Raw genomic sequence first — 18,204 nt, 5'->3', positions numbered from 1 at the left:
TGATTCATCCCTCTCTCAAAAGAGAAACTTCCTCTGCTCTCATGCTCGTACTGTGGCACTTTTGCTTTCCTTCTCACTAATTAAATTGCATATTTTTGGGGGTAAAGAAGATACTATCAGGAAATTAATGGGTTTTTTGAGAATCAAGCAGTAAAACTGGTAATAGTGTTTTCTTAAGCGTCTACATAAAATGCAAAACAGAGATGTTAAAAAAACATTTAAAGCCTAAGACTAGCAAATGTTACAGCTCTCTTGTTTGTGCATTAAATCTGTGATAATGTTTGTGGAAATAAGTCCAATTACGGCAGTGCTCACTGAGTGGAAAGGATGGCTCTGTGCTGGAGAAATGCAGTCGTTATAGGGAAAAAGTGTTGTGCAATGATTTCATGGTTAGGGCATGGGAAGGAAGATTTGTGGGAGGAGGACTCTTACGGTGAACAGCAGGGTATTAGTGGTAGGTACATGGAATGGCATGTGAGGAGAAAAATGAGCAGAGTTTGAAGCAATCAAAGACAATTTGTGTTGTCATGGCAAAAAGAAGGAAAGGGGCAAAGGAAATGTCTGAAACACTCCACAGAAACCAAAGAAAATTCTTTATCTTCTGTCTAAGGATTTGGTGCCTAAACTGTAAATGTGAGCCTAGTGGCCCTAATCCCTTAATACCTCTCTGGGAAAGGATTTTGGTAGTGTTACTGACTTACAGAACAGTATCTGTAGAGCCTGTCAGCATCAGAGCTCATGTAAAATTATGCGCATGGTGACACTTGTCAAACCTGTTTCCCATCCAGCTGCTTGCCAGATATTTTAAAAAACATATGTAGACATAACACTGTGAATGTGTTATTGACAAAGGTCAGTGTCACCAATGGCTTGCAGATAACCTATGCCTAAAAGATCCTCCAACACTTCTACTGCAGAGGTTCTCAAACTATGGTCTGAAGGAAGATGGCACACAAAGTCCACAGGAGCATCGCCATGTTGCTGTAATGTCATTCCCAACAGCAGTGGCAATGCTAGAGAAGCAAGCTGGATTTGGGAAACTTGTGCTAGGTTTACAAACTTCTAGATTGACTATTTGACATAGCTTTTGTATTGCTTTGCAAAGAAGATACAGTCCTGTGGTAATACTTGTGAAGAAAGGGTCTGCTCATATCTACAGCAATCCTTGTCATGCAAAAACTCGCCTGTAACTGCAAAGTGACAACTGTGTGAAATTCTCAGTGTTAGAGTTCAATGATGTTGCATGTTTGAAAATAAACTTATTGCTTCTGTTTTATTCGTGTGAGTTGATGTAGTAGTGATTATTTTGACAATTTGCTGAAGAGTCTAATGGGGTAATTGTGCTTTTTCAGTAGCTCAACCCCTTTGTGTTAGCAGTTTGGCAGCAGCATAGTCAATTTGTCAATCAGTTTTCGCTTAATTTTGGTGGCATTTGAAATGCCACCACTTATCTTTAAGGATTAATTTTTGAAATCATAGGGCCTATAGCTCTGGATTTTGGAGCCCTTGGATTTTTTAAAAAGTGAAGAAGTTACCATACTACATTAACATTCATGCTAGTGAGCAATGTGTATTCTATGTTATGTTAATTTATTCTAACAGTCTCAGACAAATTGGGAACAAATTTGGAAACAAAGCAGGTTTCTTTATTTTTCAATTTTTGACCACTTTAACAAGATAATCACATTTCTGCCTAACTGGAACATTACTTTGTCTTACTTAGTCTTACTGTTTCATTCCAGAGCTAACAGGGTTTGGGCCCTGGTTAGGTTTTAGCATCAGTTTACTGTTGGGGTTGCTATGCACTGATCACTTTTTCATTCAGTGGGTGAAAACTTGTACATTTAAGTGGCTGGAGAGAAATTCTGCTATCCTAAGGTTCAAAGTCAATGGATTGCAACTGCCTGTTCATGGAAAGTTGCTACACTTTTGTTTCAGATAATCAAATTAGTGTTGCTCGTGAGTTTCAGGTTTTTGTAGGGTGTGCTATTTTTACACCTTTGGAATTGCTTTAGGGCCATTTGGCATGCTGGTGACTGAACTGTGTGGTGTGTGCAGGAAGCACCTACTAATGTACTGCTTTCCTAGGACAAGTGAAATCTCTTTGAAACTGATGACTTAGATTTAAACTGATCATCCGAGAGAAAAACAGTAGTGCTGTCTAATACATTCTTGTTGATGAGAGCATGAAAAGGAAGTAGATTTATTGGAGATGAACTTTCTCATGAATAGTAGGATATTTATGCTGGGTGCCTGGAGTGACAGCTGAAAAGGACCATTGAGAGTTAGACTTAGGAGCAGCAGAGGAAATAATTTGAAATCAGTTCCTTAACTAATCCTGCTTAAGAGTAAGTTTGTAAAATTGTTTTTCTGCTGGAGGATTTTGGTGGCTTTTTTAGGAATTATTTTATGCCTCTAGTTTTGAGGACTCCCCTCTGGTTAAGTATTTCCAAAGTAAAAATAAAAATAAGTTAGGCCATGTCAAGGCTGACATACAAGATGGCCTGTGAAACAGAAGACTGGATTTTAAAATAATAGAGGTAGATAGCTAGGCAATGACTTTGTGATATTTTGATTTCTGTAGGTATTAGTATAAATTAATGAGTCTTGGACTATGGTATTAGATAGCTCCTAAGTGCTTAATGCTTCACTTCTAGCTGTGGTTTCTTGTAGAAGATTGATAACTGCCAACATCTGTTCAAAAGAGAAGATGGGTGGATTAATTTCAAGATGGAGGGTGAGTAAAATCATTTAACAATCCAAGAATCTTCAGTCTAGAAGATGGGAATAAACAGGACATGTCTCCTAATGTCTATTTGTTAATGCTGGTTAATGTTAGTGCTAAACTTTTCCTATTAATCTGTCACTCATAAGTCCAGTAGTGAGACATAATGACCAAAAATGTTCTCTGTCCTAAACTGTGAATCCTTTATTTCCTTTGCAGTACCATGCCTGGCAATGGTTTGATTAACTTAGAAAAGCATAGTTTTAACTATTTCTGTAAATATAAATTGTTTTGTTGTGCTACATCTGGTATAGATACAACAGTGTCTGTGACTTGAAGACTGGTGGCTATTTTAGGTAAAAATGGATACAGAGTATCTTTCTGTGTCTGTGATAACAAATAGTTTGGTAGCTACTTATGTATATACAAGTCTTTCTCCCTAACTTTTTATTGGCTTGTATGTTACTGAATGGTTTACTAAACTTGAAGGAAGAAACATGAAGTTTTTGAATACTTTCCTGACTGGTGTGAGTTTTTTTTTTAGTCTAGGTTTGCCTTTGCGTATTATCAGTTGATTCAGAACCTTCTGTACAAAAGTCCTTTAAAGACAGAAGTTTAGGTGAAATGCCAGTTTGCTGTAAGAGAAAGGAACTCACTTTTGAGGTGATATAGTGTAGCCTGTGGTTTTTGAATTTGTGACCTGAAGTGTGCAGGAAGATAGTGGTCTTACACTTCTCAGAAATTAGGAAAGATTCCTAGAAGGTAGATTCCAAGTTGCTCCTAAGGGGAATTTTACTGGAGATAACATTTACTTGCAGTTGCTTATGGTTTGTTTAGAGCATGTGTTTTTGCATGGAATGAGTAATAAGAAAAACTTGAAGTTCTCTTAGGTTAGTGCTTCCTGTATACATTATCTTTGTTTTGTCAGTTACTTCCACTAATCAGTTCTCTCCTTGTTTTCCGTCCCACCCACACATCCATTACTGCAGACATAAGTTTTCATCTTTTGTGGTGTAGAAGAGCCTTAATAGTAATATCAACTGTAAAATAGTGATTCATTGCAGTTTTCTTACTACTAAGTAGGAACATTTCCTGCCTTGATGTAAAATATACATTATATTAATCCATTATGAATTTCTTTTTGTTTGAAAACTGTTAATGTACAGTAATCCTCAAAATATTGATTTTATTTTAGTGTGATTAGCATCTTTGTTCTTTTTCTTGTAAACAGGCAAAGCCTTCCACTGTAGAAGTATTAGAAAAAATTGATAAGGTGGGTATTTGCTTTTTAGTGTTTTTGGTGTTTTCATATAACAGTGAAAAACTACACCTTAAATATTTATTTAGAGAGCCTGAAATGGGAATGAATGTGAAGTTGGCTTGATTACATGATTTAATTATAACTAATGGTTAAACTCCCATGTAATGGAAAATATCGCTAATGTGAAGTTCCATTCATCAGACCCTTTAGAAAAGCTTTGTATGGTTTAGAGTGTAAGAAGAGTTGTAACTGTAGTGGTAGTAAGGAAAGTTGGTGCAGAATATCTGTTTAGCTAGAATTTGTGACAGCTGCCTGTATTCTGTGGGGAAATTAACTGTTTTGAAATATGTTTTTGATATTTTTTGTTTTCCTTTTAATGAAAGTGTGAGTACTCCTGTTGTCACTTGAAATGCAGTCAAATTAGTAACATAGAACATTGCTTGATCACTTATTAATATGCCAAAAGTGTAATTCAGATGTTCAGAATTTTACTCAGTGTGAGGAAAGTACTGGAATGAAAATGTGTGAAATGACTAAAGATGTTAGAAGCATTTGAATTTCCACAGGTGTCTGATGAAAGTTCTATGATGAGAAGTATGGTTGGTAGTGAGTTACGTGGTGGCAAAGACTGACATTCATAAGATATTAGCGTTTTCCACTTGTCCCAAATACACTAACACATTACAAATAGGAAAAAGTGCTGATTTGTAGTATTTCTTCCCAACAGTGATGTGTTACTGCTAATACAGGGCAAGTGGCCCGTATCATAACCTTAATAGTGTAATATATTTATGCTATAAAAGTTATCTTTGGGTAAATATGGTAAGTTATCAAAAAACTGCTTGACTTTTCTAATCAAATATCAAATTGATATGGTTGATTTTAGCAAACACTTAAAGGCAGCTTAGTGAAACCACCAACTAGTTTCACTAATAAAATTGAATCGTATTTATTCACAGGAAATACAGACATTAGAAGAATTTAGAGAAAAAAATCAGAGGCTACAGAAACTATGGGTTGGAAGGCTGCTTCTCTACTCTTCGCTTCTTTACCTTATCACCTGCTTAATTGTATATTTGTGGTGTCTTCCTGATGAATGGACAGCAAGGCTGACTATGACACTTCCATTTTTTGCATTTCCATTAATGTAAGTGAATATGTCTTTCTTTTTCCTAACTGCTGTCTTTTTGATAAAAGGAGGTGGAAAATACATCTCAGTAGGGGTTTGGGTTTGTTTTTGACAATCCTTGACTTGTCAAAAGTTGCAGAATTTTTTTCTTTTAAAATAAATCCAAGTAGTTAGGCATACACTGTCTTAGAGGGAAACGTCTCATGGGTCTAGGTTTAGTGTAGAACTAAGTCTCACCATCAGAAGATGTTAGCATCTAAAGTTACTTGGCTTATCAAAATTATATTAGGGCTAGAGAGAGATCTGTATCAGAACAGCTTCAAGGTAATGTGATATGAGCAGAAGAGTATATTGGGTTTTATTTCTACTGCTGTTTGGAGAAGTAACACTACTATATGAAAGTGACCTAAGATGTTGCCTGTATGTAAAATGCAGCATATAAAACTGGGAAAAAATACAAGAATAAATGGAGAAACTTACTTTTACATATTAGGTGACTGTAAACATAGAAGAGAGATTTAAGGTCATCAGTCTAAGTGTATTGAGGACACTTATCACACTATTAGCTGTTTTTCTGGAAGATCATTGACTGCTTTCTTCATCCAGAAAAAATCCTAACATCTTTTGATGTGAATACGAAGACAGTATTGTCTACTTCTTTGTTCCACTGAGCTGACTGGCTGCTCATCCTCAAGAATGGCTTTTGTTTTCTAAGAAAACTACATTTCTAAAAATAAAAAAATGGTCTGTCAATTCACTAAACAGTGACTTGCTTGCCTGCCCTTCCCCCAGATCATCAAGGAAGAGAAGCAGCCTACTGAACTTCTTTCCTACTGATGGGGAGCACAGTGCATTTACTTAATTTGATGAAATGAACATAATAAATACTGTCCGTATTTGTACAGCATCTTTGTGAGAAAACATGGCTTACCAGTGTCCTAGTTTTAGACTTGAAAGCAAAAGTCAAATGTAAATATTTAAGTTCAATTATGGTGGGTCAGCACAACATTGCATGCAAGAAAATACTTGAAGATGCTTTTTTACATCATACTGTGTTATGCATAATGTAGTAATATGCTGCTATTATGAAATCCTGTGGAGAAGATACAAGGGCAGCAGTATCTTCACTGGAAAGGATTAACATAGAAATTAAAGCTCAGGTTAATCTTTGGCACCAGTATGATTTGTTTTGGTGATTTTCTATAAAATTTTGAAATAGGCATCAGCTTACTAACATTTAGAATTACACTGTTCTCTTATGACATGCAACTGTTTATCTGATTTTTCTCTTAAGCTATTCCCCTTCAGCTTTTTTTGGCAGATATGAATGGCAAGCAACTGCCAACTTGTCTTTGTTCTCGGTCAAGAGGTGACTCCGTGCTGAATGCCTGGTGCCACCCAGTAATAGCTCTAGAGATTTTTCAGCCCTAATCAAACTGGAATATGTCTGCCTTTTCTGGCTTGCAGTCAGTCACCAACTTTTTTCTGCCTTAGGTCATTCCCTCAGGGTCTTGGGCAGTTACGGATGCTGGTAGTGAGTTATGTTCTAAGAATATATAACATCATTAGTTTTAAATATATTTTGAAATATCTGAAAAGTTTAAGAAATGTGTTAGCATGTTAGAAGGATGCTTTTCTTGAAATGATTTTAATTTGAATTAGATTGTTTCATCTTGCATGTTTAGATGTTTTGAGAATTATGTTTTTATTTTCTAAAATTGGTCCTAAGTGGTCTGTTAGTAAAGTTTCGCCTCAAATTTTTTAGAGATGAAATGCTTTTTTATTTCATGAAGTCCTACCATGTATCTGTTAGCTTGGAATACAGCTTTAGGTTGAATACTGTTTATTATGCATACAGAAAAAAGAAACAATGCTTTTACCTCTGTAACATAGTCTTTAAGGCAATTCAAACCCTGTAAAACATTTATTTACTGTGATACTCTTTGAAGAGGCACCTATTGCATTGCGTAAGTGGGCAAAGCCATCCTTAGAGCAGTTATTACAGCACACCTTTGAGTGTGGAATAGTGTTAAGAGTTCTTTCTCCGTTTCTCTGACCTTGGATAGGTTACTCAAAAGTAATTCCAGTTGCCTTGTCTTACCTAAATCAGGTTGTGTTATTAATATTTGAATGCATTTTGAACTGGGCAGCCTTTATATAAATGCCAAAGATGTTGTTATGAATGAAGATGAAACTGTACTTGAAATCTCACAGCCTTTTGCCTGCTTCCTTATGCTAGCTGTTATTAAGAGAACATTTCTAGCCTTTAAGAATTTTTTTAATAAGTGAAGCATTGCTACTTTAGGCTTTATTGTATAGTGCTTGGCACTAGGGAGGTTTTGGAGAAGATGCTTGGAAGGGCTTGAAGTATGAGATTTGCTACTTGCCTTAGGCTGAATAACTTGCTTGGAAAAACATCAACTTACTAATTATTAGCAATTCTAAGCTTTAAAACAAATGAAGTCCTAATGATTGTCGAGAGACCTTTCAAATGTAAAATGGATATAGATCAGTTTATCTTGAGTGCAGATAAACTGCTCCATTGTTTGAGCTAAGTCAGCTGAAACCCTTTGGAAACTGAGTGGATACTGGTGGCTCAGAGCTCTTGAAAATTGCCAGGAGTCAGGTCAGCTAACTCTAGTAGGGAGAGCAGTTGTACAATAGCTGTAGCTCATGCTTTTCCTTGGTATTGAATCCTTCCCAGAAATCTCTTGGGTCTTAATTTTGGGTCTTAGCTGGTAAACTTGGTTTTCTGAATAGCATGCATCATAAATCTATCAGGTAAGAAGTGATGACTAAGTAATTTTCAGCTAGCTGCACATACCTTGATTTAAAAAAGTTCCCTCTGAACATTTTAGCAAGTGATGATGTTGCTTGCTGCTGCTTACTTAGCATTTCTACCTATTGTAATAGGCAGGAGGATTTTATTTAGATCAATGTTGATGTCTTGTTAACAAGATACTAATTTTTAGTTTTCTTTATAAATATTGTTTGAAGTTTTCTGTTCTTTGTGTTTGCTAAGTTAAATCTCATCTGGTAAGTCTTCTGTTTGCTAAATTACTTCAGAAATGTTTACTATAATATATTCTAATTAATATATTCCTTCTGTTTTAAAGAATCTGGTGCATAAGAACACTGCTCATTTTTTTCTTTTCCAAAAGGACAGAGAGGAATAGTAAGTATTTTTTCAGCTTTTTTTTTTTTTAAGAATATGGAACTAGTTGGGAATTATGCTTGCTATGAAAATGTAAATATTTTGTATAAAATGTTAGTATTTTGGAAGAGTAGCCTTTTAATTGATGCTGAAATGGGTAGCATTAGCTAAACTGTTGTTTTTACCATACAATTCTTGAAATAACAGGAAGGAAACTGCTTTGTCTTTCACTTTGCTTACAAAATAGTGTTAACTTCCTCCTGTCTTTGCATGCTTTGAAGTGTAATGGAATAAAATGTAGTGTAGAAGTAAGAGTGAGGGAAAGGAAATATAAACAATAATAGTAGTTTCTTTAATACTCGGATTATGCAAGTATTCCAGCAGTCTTAATCTCTTATCTTTATGTATCAGAGATTTATAGCAGATATGTTTATTTGTAAAGATAGCTTTTCCTTTACAAGTTCTCCAAAGCATGCTTATGTTTTCCTGAGTGGAAAAGGGATAAGCAGGTGTTTTTGTGCTGTTTGAGAGTTAAGAAAAATTTGAAGTCATGTAACAAAAAAATAATGGAGGTTTAAAAATGTACATAAAAACTTGTTAAAGAGCATATAGATTCATTCTAATGCAAAATTTAAAAACTGCATCTGTGGCACTTGTCTGCAGCCGTTTAGAATTAATTTGAGACTTTCTTTGAAAGCAGTCCAGCCTGTAACAATATCTCATGGTGATGTGAGCAATAATACAGGGAAACCTAAATGTTGCACTGTGTTTTATGACTTGCAGAGCAACGTGATGTATTTAATTTGTGACAGCTTACAAGTTAAACATCACTTTTGGAATTTTTCTTAAACTTAATGTTTGTATTTGATATGCAAGCATAGGACATACATTTTTATGTAGAAATAAAATTGTCCATATATTCTGTGGTGCAGTGTGATTCATTTCTAAGTTGTATATGCATTTGCATTTCATGACTGGATAAGAAAAAAAAAGTATGTTTTTCTAGTTTGCTTAAATGTCTTTATTACTGTTTTTGCAAGACTAGTGCTTCTGTTGAACCTGTGTATAAAGGGTTTTAGTAGATGTTAGAGCATGCCAAAAAGAATTATTTATGCATTGTTCCAGAGATTGGGTAAAAATGGAATGTTTTAGTTAAAAGATGCAAGTCCTGTATTTGGAAAAGAGAAATCAAATATGCAGTGCAAGAGTTAGAGCAGTGTAAAGCAGGAGAAAATGTACCTGAGAGAGCAAACTGGCAACTAAGTGACTCAAAGGCAGCCTTTTATTCTGGGATAAATTATGAGATTGAGTCATTGGAGATGATAATTTAATGCTATAAAGCTCTCTACTGGATAACCAGCATGCGCCAGTTGCTGGAATCATGCACTGACTGAGGAAAATTCCTAATGAGACACAAGGACACATCACTAGTGATGTGGAGAGGTTATGGAATTTCGTTTTTTAAGACTGGTCAGTCAAACAGCTGTTGCAGGAGATTTAGGCTGATCTGTCCCAAAGTGTGGAAAAAATAAATGAGATGTCTTGCAGGTATTGGGTTCTCTAGTGGAAGTTCTTTTTTTCTGTAGGTTTCATTGAGATGAGATATATTGGTTTCTAGAGAGTGTTTGCAGCAGTTGCTATTTGGCCAGGTTTGAAGGGGTCAAGTGCTTAATGAGGTTCTTGTTGAACGGAGGAGGTAAGGTGATCAGAAACAAATGCCCTTACTTTAAACTGTAAATTTCATTGCTTTGTGGGAGGCTACGTTTGGAGATGTTCTAGGTATTTCTGTATCCAAAGCAGCTTTTTTCTTAAGTAACTGTTAGCTGACCATATTGTGCTTTCATTGTTTTATTCACCTGTGTGGTACCATGCTGCATTGCAGTGTTTCAAGGTGTTAGTTTGCATGAGAGGCTGTGTTCTAATGTAAGTGTAAAATTTTATTAAATACCTTATTAATTTGAAGATGCACAATTCCTGGAATTGTCCAACTTCTGTGGTCCAGCCCAGTGCTAAATGCATTATTGTTCTATTTTCTATATGTCTTAACTAATAAAGGATTGTTGGTTGTTTTAGTTAGTCTTTCATTGCATAAGCTTTCAAATATGTATGTGCCAGGTTTTAGTATTGTGTACATTTAGTGAAGTGGTTTATACTATGAGTTTCTACCTTCTGGAAAAGCTCAAGCAATTATGCATTCTCTTAATTTCAAGCAACAGTAGTGTTCCTGAGGTAATGTTTAAAAGTAGGTATAGAATACATATGTATAAATATACAAAAAAGTATGTATTTAGCTTGTTAGGTTTTGGTTTTGCTTCTTGTAGTTTTATGAAGCTTTTTTTTTTTAAAAAAAAAGCTGAAATATATCTTACATAAAGTGAAGAGCTGGTATCCTGTAGAGCTGAGAAGAGAAAAAAGTTGTAAGTTTTTTGTTAAACTCTTCTTGCTTTGAAGGAGGTAGTAGAAAATTATTTATTGAGAGATGATCTTGTATATTGGATGATGATTTATTACAGGGAGTTTTCCATGAGTGCCAAGCTGCAAGGCTTGACTTAAAGAAAAATCCCATGTGCATTTAACCTTTCTTCTTTCTCTTCCTTTTAGAGAGGTTAGGTGCTGTGTCTACTAGTTGTAACAGTCTCTTAATATTGAGTAGTAAAATGACCTTCTGGTAGCTTTTCTTACAAAACTGGGAGCTTTGCTGTACTCTGAAAGTATTGAAAGGGTGAAAGAGGTTGAGATTTAAGGTTCAGAACTGACCTGGCATTTGTTACTAGTATGTGTTAAGAAGCTTACATAAAATACTGAAGCCAAGTAAATCTAGTGCTCAAACAGATATATTAATACTGAGACCTCAAGTTTTTTTTCTGTAGTTTGACTCAAGAGATTAAGCGTGTTTGGTTCATTGTTGTACCAGTTTTAATGTAGGTCAGAGCAGGCACTGGCTAGACTTGGTTTTCTTAAGGAGTAAATGGTACATAAAACTTCTTAATAGTTGTAACTGTAAAGTGATAACAGTGAGTTATAATTTACAAGCAGTTTTGGGATTTAAAATTCTTTTTGCAAAAAACATTATTTATTTTATGCAAACTTTACTAATGTTGTAGGATTGGTAGTGGTCAATGCATAGAGTTTCCTTATCTCTTAGGGCAAAGTCAATGTTTAGAATGTGCTGAAATTGTCTCTTGTTTATATTTGAGAGCTAATGATGATGTCCTTCTTTTAGATGATGCACTGGAAGATTTAAAGTCTCAAAAGAAAAAAATAGTAAGTAAAAATATAAACTGGTTCTTATGGTCTACTCTAGAAACACTAAAGTGTTTTTGCATCTGTACAAGTTGCATTTGGTTGTAATATATAGAGGAAGAGCAGAGGGGGAGGAGGTGAAACTATTGCCATTCCTCTGTTTTCGCACATTGTCTAGTACCACAAGGTTTTCCTTACCCCAAAATTAAAAAGGAGTGTTTGCATCTGAGAATAAGTTGGCTGCTTGTAGTTTAACTTAAACCTACTGTTTTAGTGTTGCTAGATCTATGTGAAGTGATTCTCTTATTTTTGGAAATGAAAAATGTGTGCTTTAATGTAACCATTGCTGATGACTACTTCTACTATAGGATTACAAAAATGTGTTAGATATTGCAGTGATTTAAGAACATAGAGTGCAACTATTATAGTTACTCTGTCACTTAATGTCTTGTTCATAACTACAAAAAAGGGCTTTCATCTTGTTTCACTTCTTCATCAAGTAACAGATTGTATCTTAAATGCATTACCACTTCTTTTCCCGTTCTTCTCCATATGTTTTGTACTATATATTTCCTCCATTACATTATTTCCTCTAAAAATGTATCTGCTTATATATATAAAAATTCCATCAGTTGTCTTGAGGGTATCTGTTTTGTGAGCTGTATGGTTAACAACATAGAACTGGTGTATGCCAGGTATTTGTTTCAACTGGATTAACACTTAATTTCAGTAACACAAATTTAGGATGGAGAAGAGTCTGAGTCTTGGATAACATTTACTCTTTGCAAGGCTTGTAACACTGAAAGCTGTCTGTACTTATTCATTCCACAGGGAAGTTCTCTGCTCTGTTGTTGTCTTAATCTCCTGCCTTGAAAGGCAAAACTTTAAAACTGCTACTACTAAAGCACAAAAAAACCCCCAACCAATGCAAAACCAAACACAACAGCCCCTTGCCTCCCAGAAAACCCTAGTAGTCGGATTATGAGACTTTATTGTTAAAAAGTTTCCCAAAGTGTTCACCTTATGCCTTCTGGATTTTGCCATGGTAGCAAATTAATAGAAAACCCACAACAAAGTTACTAAAAAGTAGTCATATAGTAGTCTGGTATTAAACAGCCTTTACAGGGGTTAATAACTTTAAAAATATAGATGTAAAAATTATAACCTGCAACCAAATTATGTCATTGTTCTTTGATAAAGAGTTTTGTTAATATCTGTATCTGTTAATCTTTGTTAAAAATCTATTAAATAGAAGAGTCCTTTGGTTGGAGAGGTGACAAAAAAAGATTGGAGAGGCTTGCATTTTTCTGAGAATGAAATAAATAGTATGCCAGATATGTTTTCAATTTTATTTTATGGAAACTGCTTAGATGAAATTAGTTACTCTCCAATTTACATAGCAGTTCTGTAGCTTTGGAGAGAAAGGTCTTGGAACAGAAAAAGCACTATCACAGTATCATTCTGGTTGGAAAAGAACTTCTTTTCCCGTTCTTCTCCATATGTTTTGTACTATATATTTCCTCCATTACATTATTTCCTCTAAAAATGTATCTGCTTATATATATAAAAATTCCATCAGTTGTCTTGAGGGTATCTGTTTTGTGAGCTGTATGGTTAACAACATAGAACTGGTGTATGCCAGGTATTTGTTTCAACTGGATTAACACTTAATTTCAGTAACACAAATTTAGGATGGAGAAGAGTCTGAGTCTTGGATAACATTTACTCTTTGCAAGGCTTGTAACACTGAAAGCTGTCTGTACTTATTCATTCCACAGGGAAGTTCTCTGCTCTGTTGTTGTCTTAATCTCCTGCCTTGAAAGGCAAAACTTTAAAACTGCTACTACTAAAGCACAAAAAAACCCCCAACCAATGCAAAACCAAACACAACAGCCCCTTGCCTCCCAGAAAACCCTAGTAGTCGGATTATGAGACTTTATTGTTAAAAAGTTTCCCATAGTGTTCACCTTATGCCTTCTGGATTTTGCCATGGTAGCAAATTAATAGAAAACCCACAACAAAGTTACTAAAAAGTAGTCATATAGTAGTCTGGTATTAAACAGCCTTTACAGGGGTTAATAACTTTAAAAATATAGATGTAAAAATTATAACCTGCAACCAAATTATGTCATTGTTCTTTGATAAAGAGTTTTGTTAATATCTGTATCTGTTAATCTTTGTTAAAAATCTATTAAATAGAAGAGTCCTTTGGTTGGAGAGGTGACAAAAAAAGATTGGAGAGGCTTGCATTTTTCTGAGAATGAAATAAATAGTATGCCAGATATGTTTTCAATTTTATTTTATGGAAACTGCTTAGATGAAATTAGTTACTCTCCAATTTACATAGCAGTTCTGTAGCTTTGGAGAGAAAGGTCTTGGAACAGAAAAAGCACTATCACAGTATCATTCTGGTTGGAAAAGACCTTCAAGATCATCAAGTCCAACCGCTACGCTGACTGCCGCATCCACTGCTAAACCCTATCCCCTGGCACCATGTCTGTCTTTTTAGATGTCGCCAGGGATGGTGGCTCAACCACCTTCGCGGACAGCCTGGAACAGCAAGTCCAGCTCCCGCCCCAGATCAGGACAACTGCAAAGTTCACATCATGTCCCTGAGGGTGTTGTCCAAATGTTTCTTGAATTGTCAGGCTTGGTGCCATTACTGCTTCCCTGGGGAACCTGTTCCAGTTCTCCACCACCCTCTGGTTGAAGAATTTCTTCTGAATGTCCAACTTATACCTCCCCCTGCACAATGGAGAGCAGAACAGCTTCTGGAGTTCTAAATGTAAAGCTTTCATTTCAGTAAAATACATTTATTTTTATGTAATAATGAAAATCTTCATATTTATTTTAGAAGAACTAGTAATGCTGTATTTTTGTGTGAGAAGCACTCACAGAGAGAAGACATTGAATAAAAGATTAGTCAGGAAAAACCTGGTTTATAAAGTGGAGAGTGCTTTACTTTGGGAATTGATGCTGTTGAAACAAGATGTAAATGTGTATTTTGCATTTGCAAAAAAAAAGCACAAGGTAGTAGAGCAGGCAATAGTTATTCACAAATACTTTGTGAAAAATAGATAAGTTATTTTGTAACTGTAGAGAGTTTAAACCTGGAAATAGAAATTGCCATTAGTTATATGTGCATGTCAAGCTTTAATCGCTACAGACAGATTTCTAAATAGGGCTAGTAGAAGGGTTCTGGGAAGTCCAATAATCTGTAACTCAGCTATTTTTCAATCTGAGGGGAACAAAGTCCATGATTACCTCCTGATCTTGTGGATGCCTGGTTCCTAGCAAAGAACCAGAAACAGAAGACTTATTGCAACCTCGAATCAGTGCTGTGTTGGTATTTTTTACTCAGAAGATTGGCTCTGGAGTTTCATCGTAATTTAAAGGTATTCAATTAAGCATCAAAATTAGGTCATCATACGTGAAACCTAGCATGTTGCAGTGAGCTGAAAGTGGATGGAGGTAATGGGACAGACTATAGTTTGCATTGTAGATAAAAACACTCATAAAATTGCGTTCTGTAATATTTTTGTTTTGATAATACTCAGGTTTGATTTTGTTTTGGATTAATTTATTTAGAAATATCTGTGTCTATCAATAACTGTAGCAACACCTACTTTTTAGTAAAACAAAAAAACCTTTAGCAAGTAAAATAATGAGAAGGGGGATGGGAGAGGATATACTACCTGTTGGATTTTGATTTGTTGCTGAGTTTGCAAATAGATTAGCTACTAACATATTTACATTGTGATCCTTGAAGTATCTGGGATAAGTAAATTATGTATTTCCTTTTTCTTGTAATGCAAATTGTTGTCTAGGCACTGTCAGCCTGCCACAACAGCTATGATTTTTTCACTTCATTGTAGCTCACCTGCCTGATTGCTGGGGAAATATTATATTGAAGACATACTTTTGAAAAATTTTACTTACTTGTCTTGAACAGGCATATGGTCCACCCTTTCCCCGGTGACATTAATTATATTCAGAAGTGTACCTATAGTGGAGTAATCTCCTCATCTACTAGATACAGTGTCCTGGTGTCTGTGCAATGAGCTGCTCAGTAGATCTTCAGTTCTGTTCAAAAGACTTCAGTTTTTGGTGGCATAATCACTTGGATATTAATGTGGATAAAATACTTGACTATCATAGATATCTGGAAATGCCCATTAATATTGTCTATTCTGCACTTTGACTCAAAGTTTGTGTAATACTTATTTTCCACAGAACTGACTCTGCACTACTTTTTTCCCGGTGAATGCTTTAAAACATGTTCAGTGTTTCTTTATGGATTGGGTGTAGGGATTAAGTTCATTAGCTATAACTAAGGCACTACTTCAAGATACAGTTTTTTCCCCCTTGATCATATGGAATATTCTGGTTATGTTCGTGATTATGTGGCTGTAATTTTGGCCATAGCATTCTCAGTTAATGAGAATGTTAGCCCTTAGGTCTGAATGTGAGCAAGTTCAGAGGGCTGAGCATATTAAAGCAAGGGCACAGGACATGTATTAAGCTGTTACAAGTAGGAATTAGTGGAGACTTTACCTGGAGCAGCAGTCTTAAAGATGGGATAATTCTTAGCCTGAGGACAGAGTTGTGAAGATAGTACAGTAATTACTTCACTAATGTTAGAATAAACTTTGCTGAAGTTTGCTTAGCTATTCTGTTACGGGAGGCTGAGTTTTATATTAGACTTAGACTTCCTAGCCATTTCAGGTAAGAGTTTAGAAAGTTAATGTGTATAATTTTCCAAGAAAAAATAGAGGAGTCTGATTTCAAGGCTGCCTTGGAGTTCTGTTAATATTAGAAAAAAAACCAAACCAGCAAATACATTTTGTATTTAAAAAACTACTGTTTAATGAACTTTATGCCTGGAATATGCAATTCCAGGCATAGAAAGCTGTAGATATTTTGATAACCTTCAGTACATGAGAAAAACTCCAACAGGACTTGATTGTAGTATAAACCCAGTCTTGCCTACCCAATATATGCTAGACTACTGCAGAAGTGCAATTGGAAGCTCAAAATGTGGTTTAACCCCATATTTACTGGTGAATGATCAAATAAGGTATTTTTTCATGCAATGTTTACACAAAACAGTTATATTGGCTTCCTGTTTGCATGGATCTATCCAGAGTACACTGTATTGTTGTGGCTTAAATTTTTTTTTGTATTTTAAAGAAACTTTAGCCATGTTTACTTGTGTGTCATAATGGTAGACTGAAATGAATCTTGTGGTCCTGTGTGAACATAAAGAAATACCTCTCCATCATTTCATTTGACATACAAATACAATTTAAGAACTTGCACGGTATTATGACCAAAAAAGTAGTTTGTACCATGCCAAAACTTTCAGTTGCTAAATCTCATTTACAAGAAGCTTAAAATACACTACTTATTACTTTTCAATATGGGCTAACTGTTGTTGTTGCCATTGGAATTCTGTTTGGTTGCCAGTTGGAAAGGGGGCCATCCATGCAATTATTCATAGGAGAGAATGTGATACATGGCCATGCTCCTTTATTAAGATGTGGTTAATTTAATGAAATAAGTTTGAAAAATACATTATTTGGCTGTTACTCACTGTAATGGATACTTCACATGTTGGTTTTGGTTACTCATCATTTAAGCTTGATAGTAATAAATTATGAGTTAACCCTTGGCAGAAAGTAGAAAATGTTGTAGTGGGAAAAGTTTTGGATCTTGGAGAAGAGTATGTTATGGAAAGAGAGGAGGTGTTGAGCAATTTGTTGTTTTAGTGAGCCAGTCCTCAGCACTTGGTTAACCTTTCTGAGGTTATGCTTCAGGATGGTGAATCCAGAAGTCAGTATGTTGATTTGCATTTATAAATGAGCTTGCTGTGGCAGTGCAGAAGCCAGTATCTTCTGCTGTGCAAACACAGAGATAGTATTGAAGTTTTATACAGGCCCTTAGTTGCTTCTAGTAATTATACTAATTTGTTCAAAAAGTAAGCAAGCTTTGACCTGTTTGATTCCTTATTTGGTATTGTCAGACAAATTTAAATTGATTTTTAGAAAAATGCATTCCAGAAGTGGAACCATGAGAACTGTGAATATGTGAATAGAAACCGTGACAATTTCTAAACATTTTCAAGAAATTTGGAGTCAGTTATGAAACTGATTTCTTGTTCAGTTTCAGCTTTACTAGAATTATAAGCAATATATGAATTTCAAAATATGTAGAGTAACTTGTTGAATTATCCAGTAACTATATAATATGAAAAATAACTTTGGCATCTGAATCCTGTGAAAATTTTTCCATTTCAGAATAATGTTACTATTTTCAAAACTTATATATCCACAAATAGCTACCATTCTATCTAACACTAGCAAGAAGTCAGTTAAATAATGGAAGTAGCAAGTGATGGTGGTGTGTTCTGTTTTTTCTCTTCCTAAAGGTTCAGAAGATTATTTCTCATTTTCCTATGTGGCTATAAAGACAACTGCATGTGTTATATGTTGGTTGATACTAAGTGACTCTGTTTTTTATTTTGATTTGGGAGCCAGATGTTGACACTGTTAACACTTACCCACTTTGCAGCTTCACCTCACTAACCTTACTCTTTCCTACCTTGCCTTACGGTTTTTGATTTTGTAAGCAATAAATACTTAATTTTGCCTCTTAGACCCTTAATTTTGATCTTACTGCACTGTGTGGCATTT

The 18,204-nt window shown here is 35.1% G+C and overlaps 1 protein-coding gene across 1 annotated transcript in view; it reads left to right on the top strand.

Moving 5' to 3' along the window:
* Window positions 1–2,710: 2,710 nt before the first annotated feature.
* KIAA1715 (KIAA1715 ortholog) overlaps window positions 2,711–18,204 on the top strand; it is a 35,889-nt gene continuing 20,395 nt past the window's right edge. The window contains exons 1-5 of the mRNA XM_009996169.1: window positions 2,711–2,737; window positions 3,957–3,998; window positions 4,946–5,133; window positions 8,232–8,290; window positions 11,493–11,533. Coding sequence (XP_009994471.1) covers window positions 2,711–2,737; window positions 3,957–3,998; window positions 4,946–5,133; window positions 8,232–8,290; window positions 11,493–11,533 — 357 coding nt within the window. The remainder of the gene's footprint in view (window positions 2,738–3,956; window positions 3,999–4,945; window positions 5,134–8,231; window positions 8,291–11,492; window positions 11,534–18,204) is intronic.

The sequence above is a fragment of the Chaetura pelagica genome, unplaced genomic scaffold, assembly GCF_000747805.2.
Source record: "Chaetura pelagica isolate M959 unplaced genomic scaffold, ChaPel_1.0 scaffold3, whole genome shotgun sequence".
Classification (NCBI taxonomy): Eukaryota; Metazoa; Chordata; class Aves; order Apodiformes; family Apodidae; genus Chaetura; species Chaetura pelagica.
Note: the sequence above shows the minus strand (reverse complement) of the source record. Positions and strands in the feature narration are given on the sequence as shown.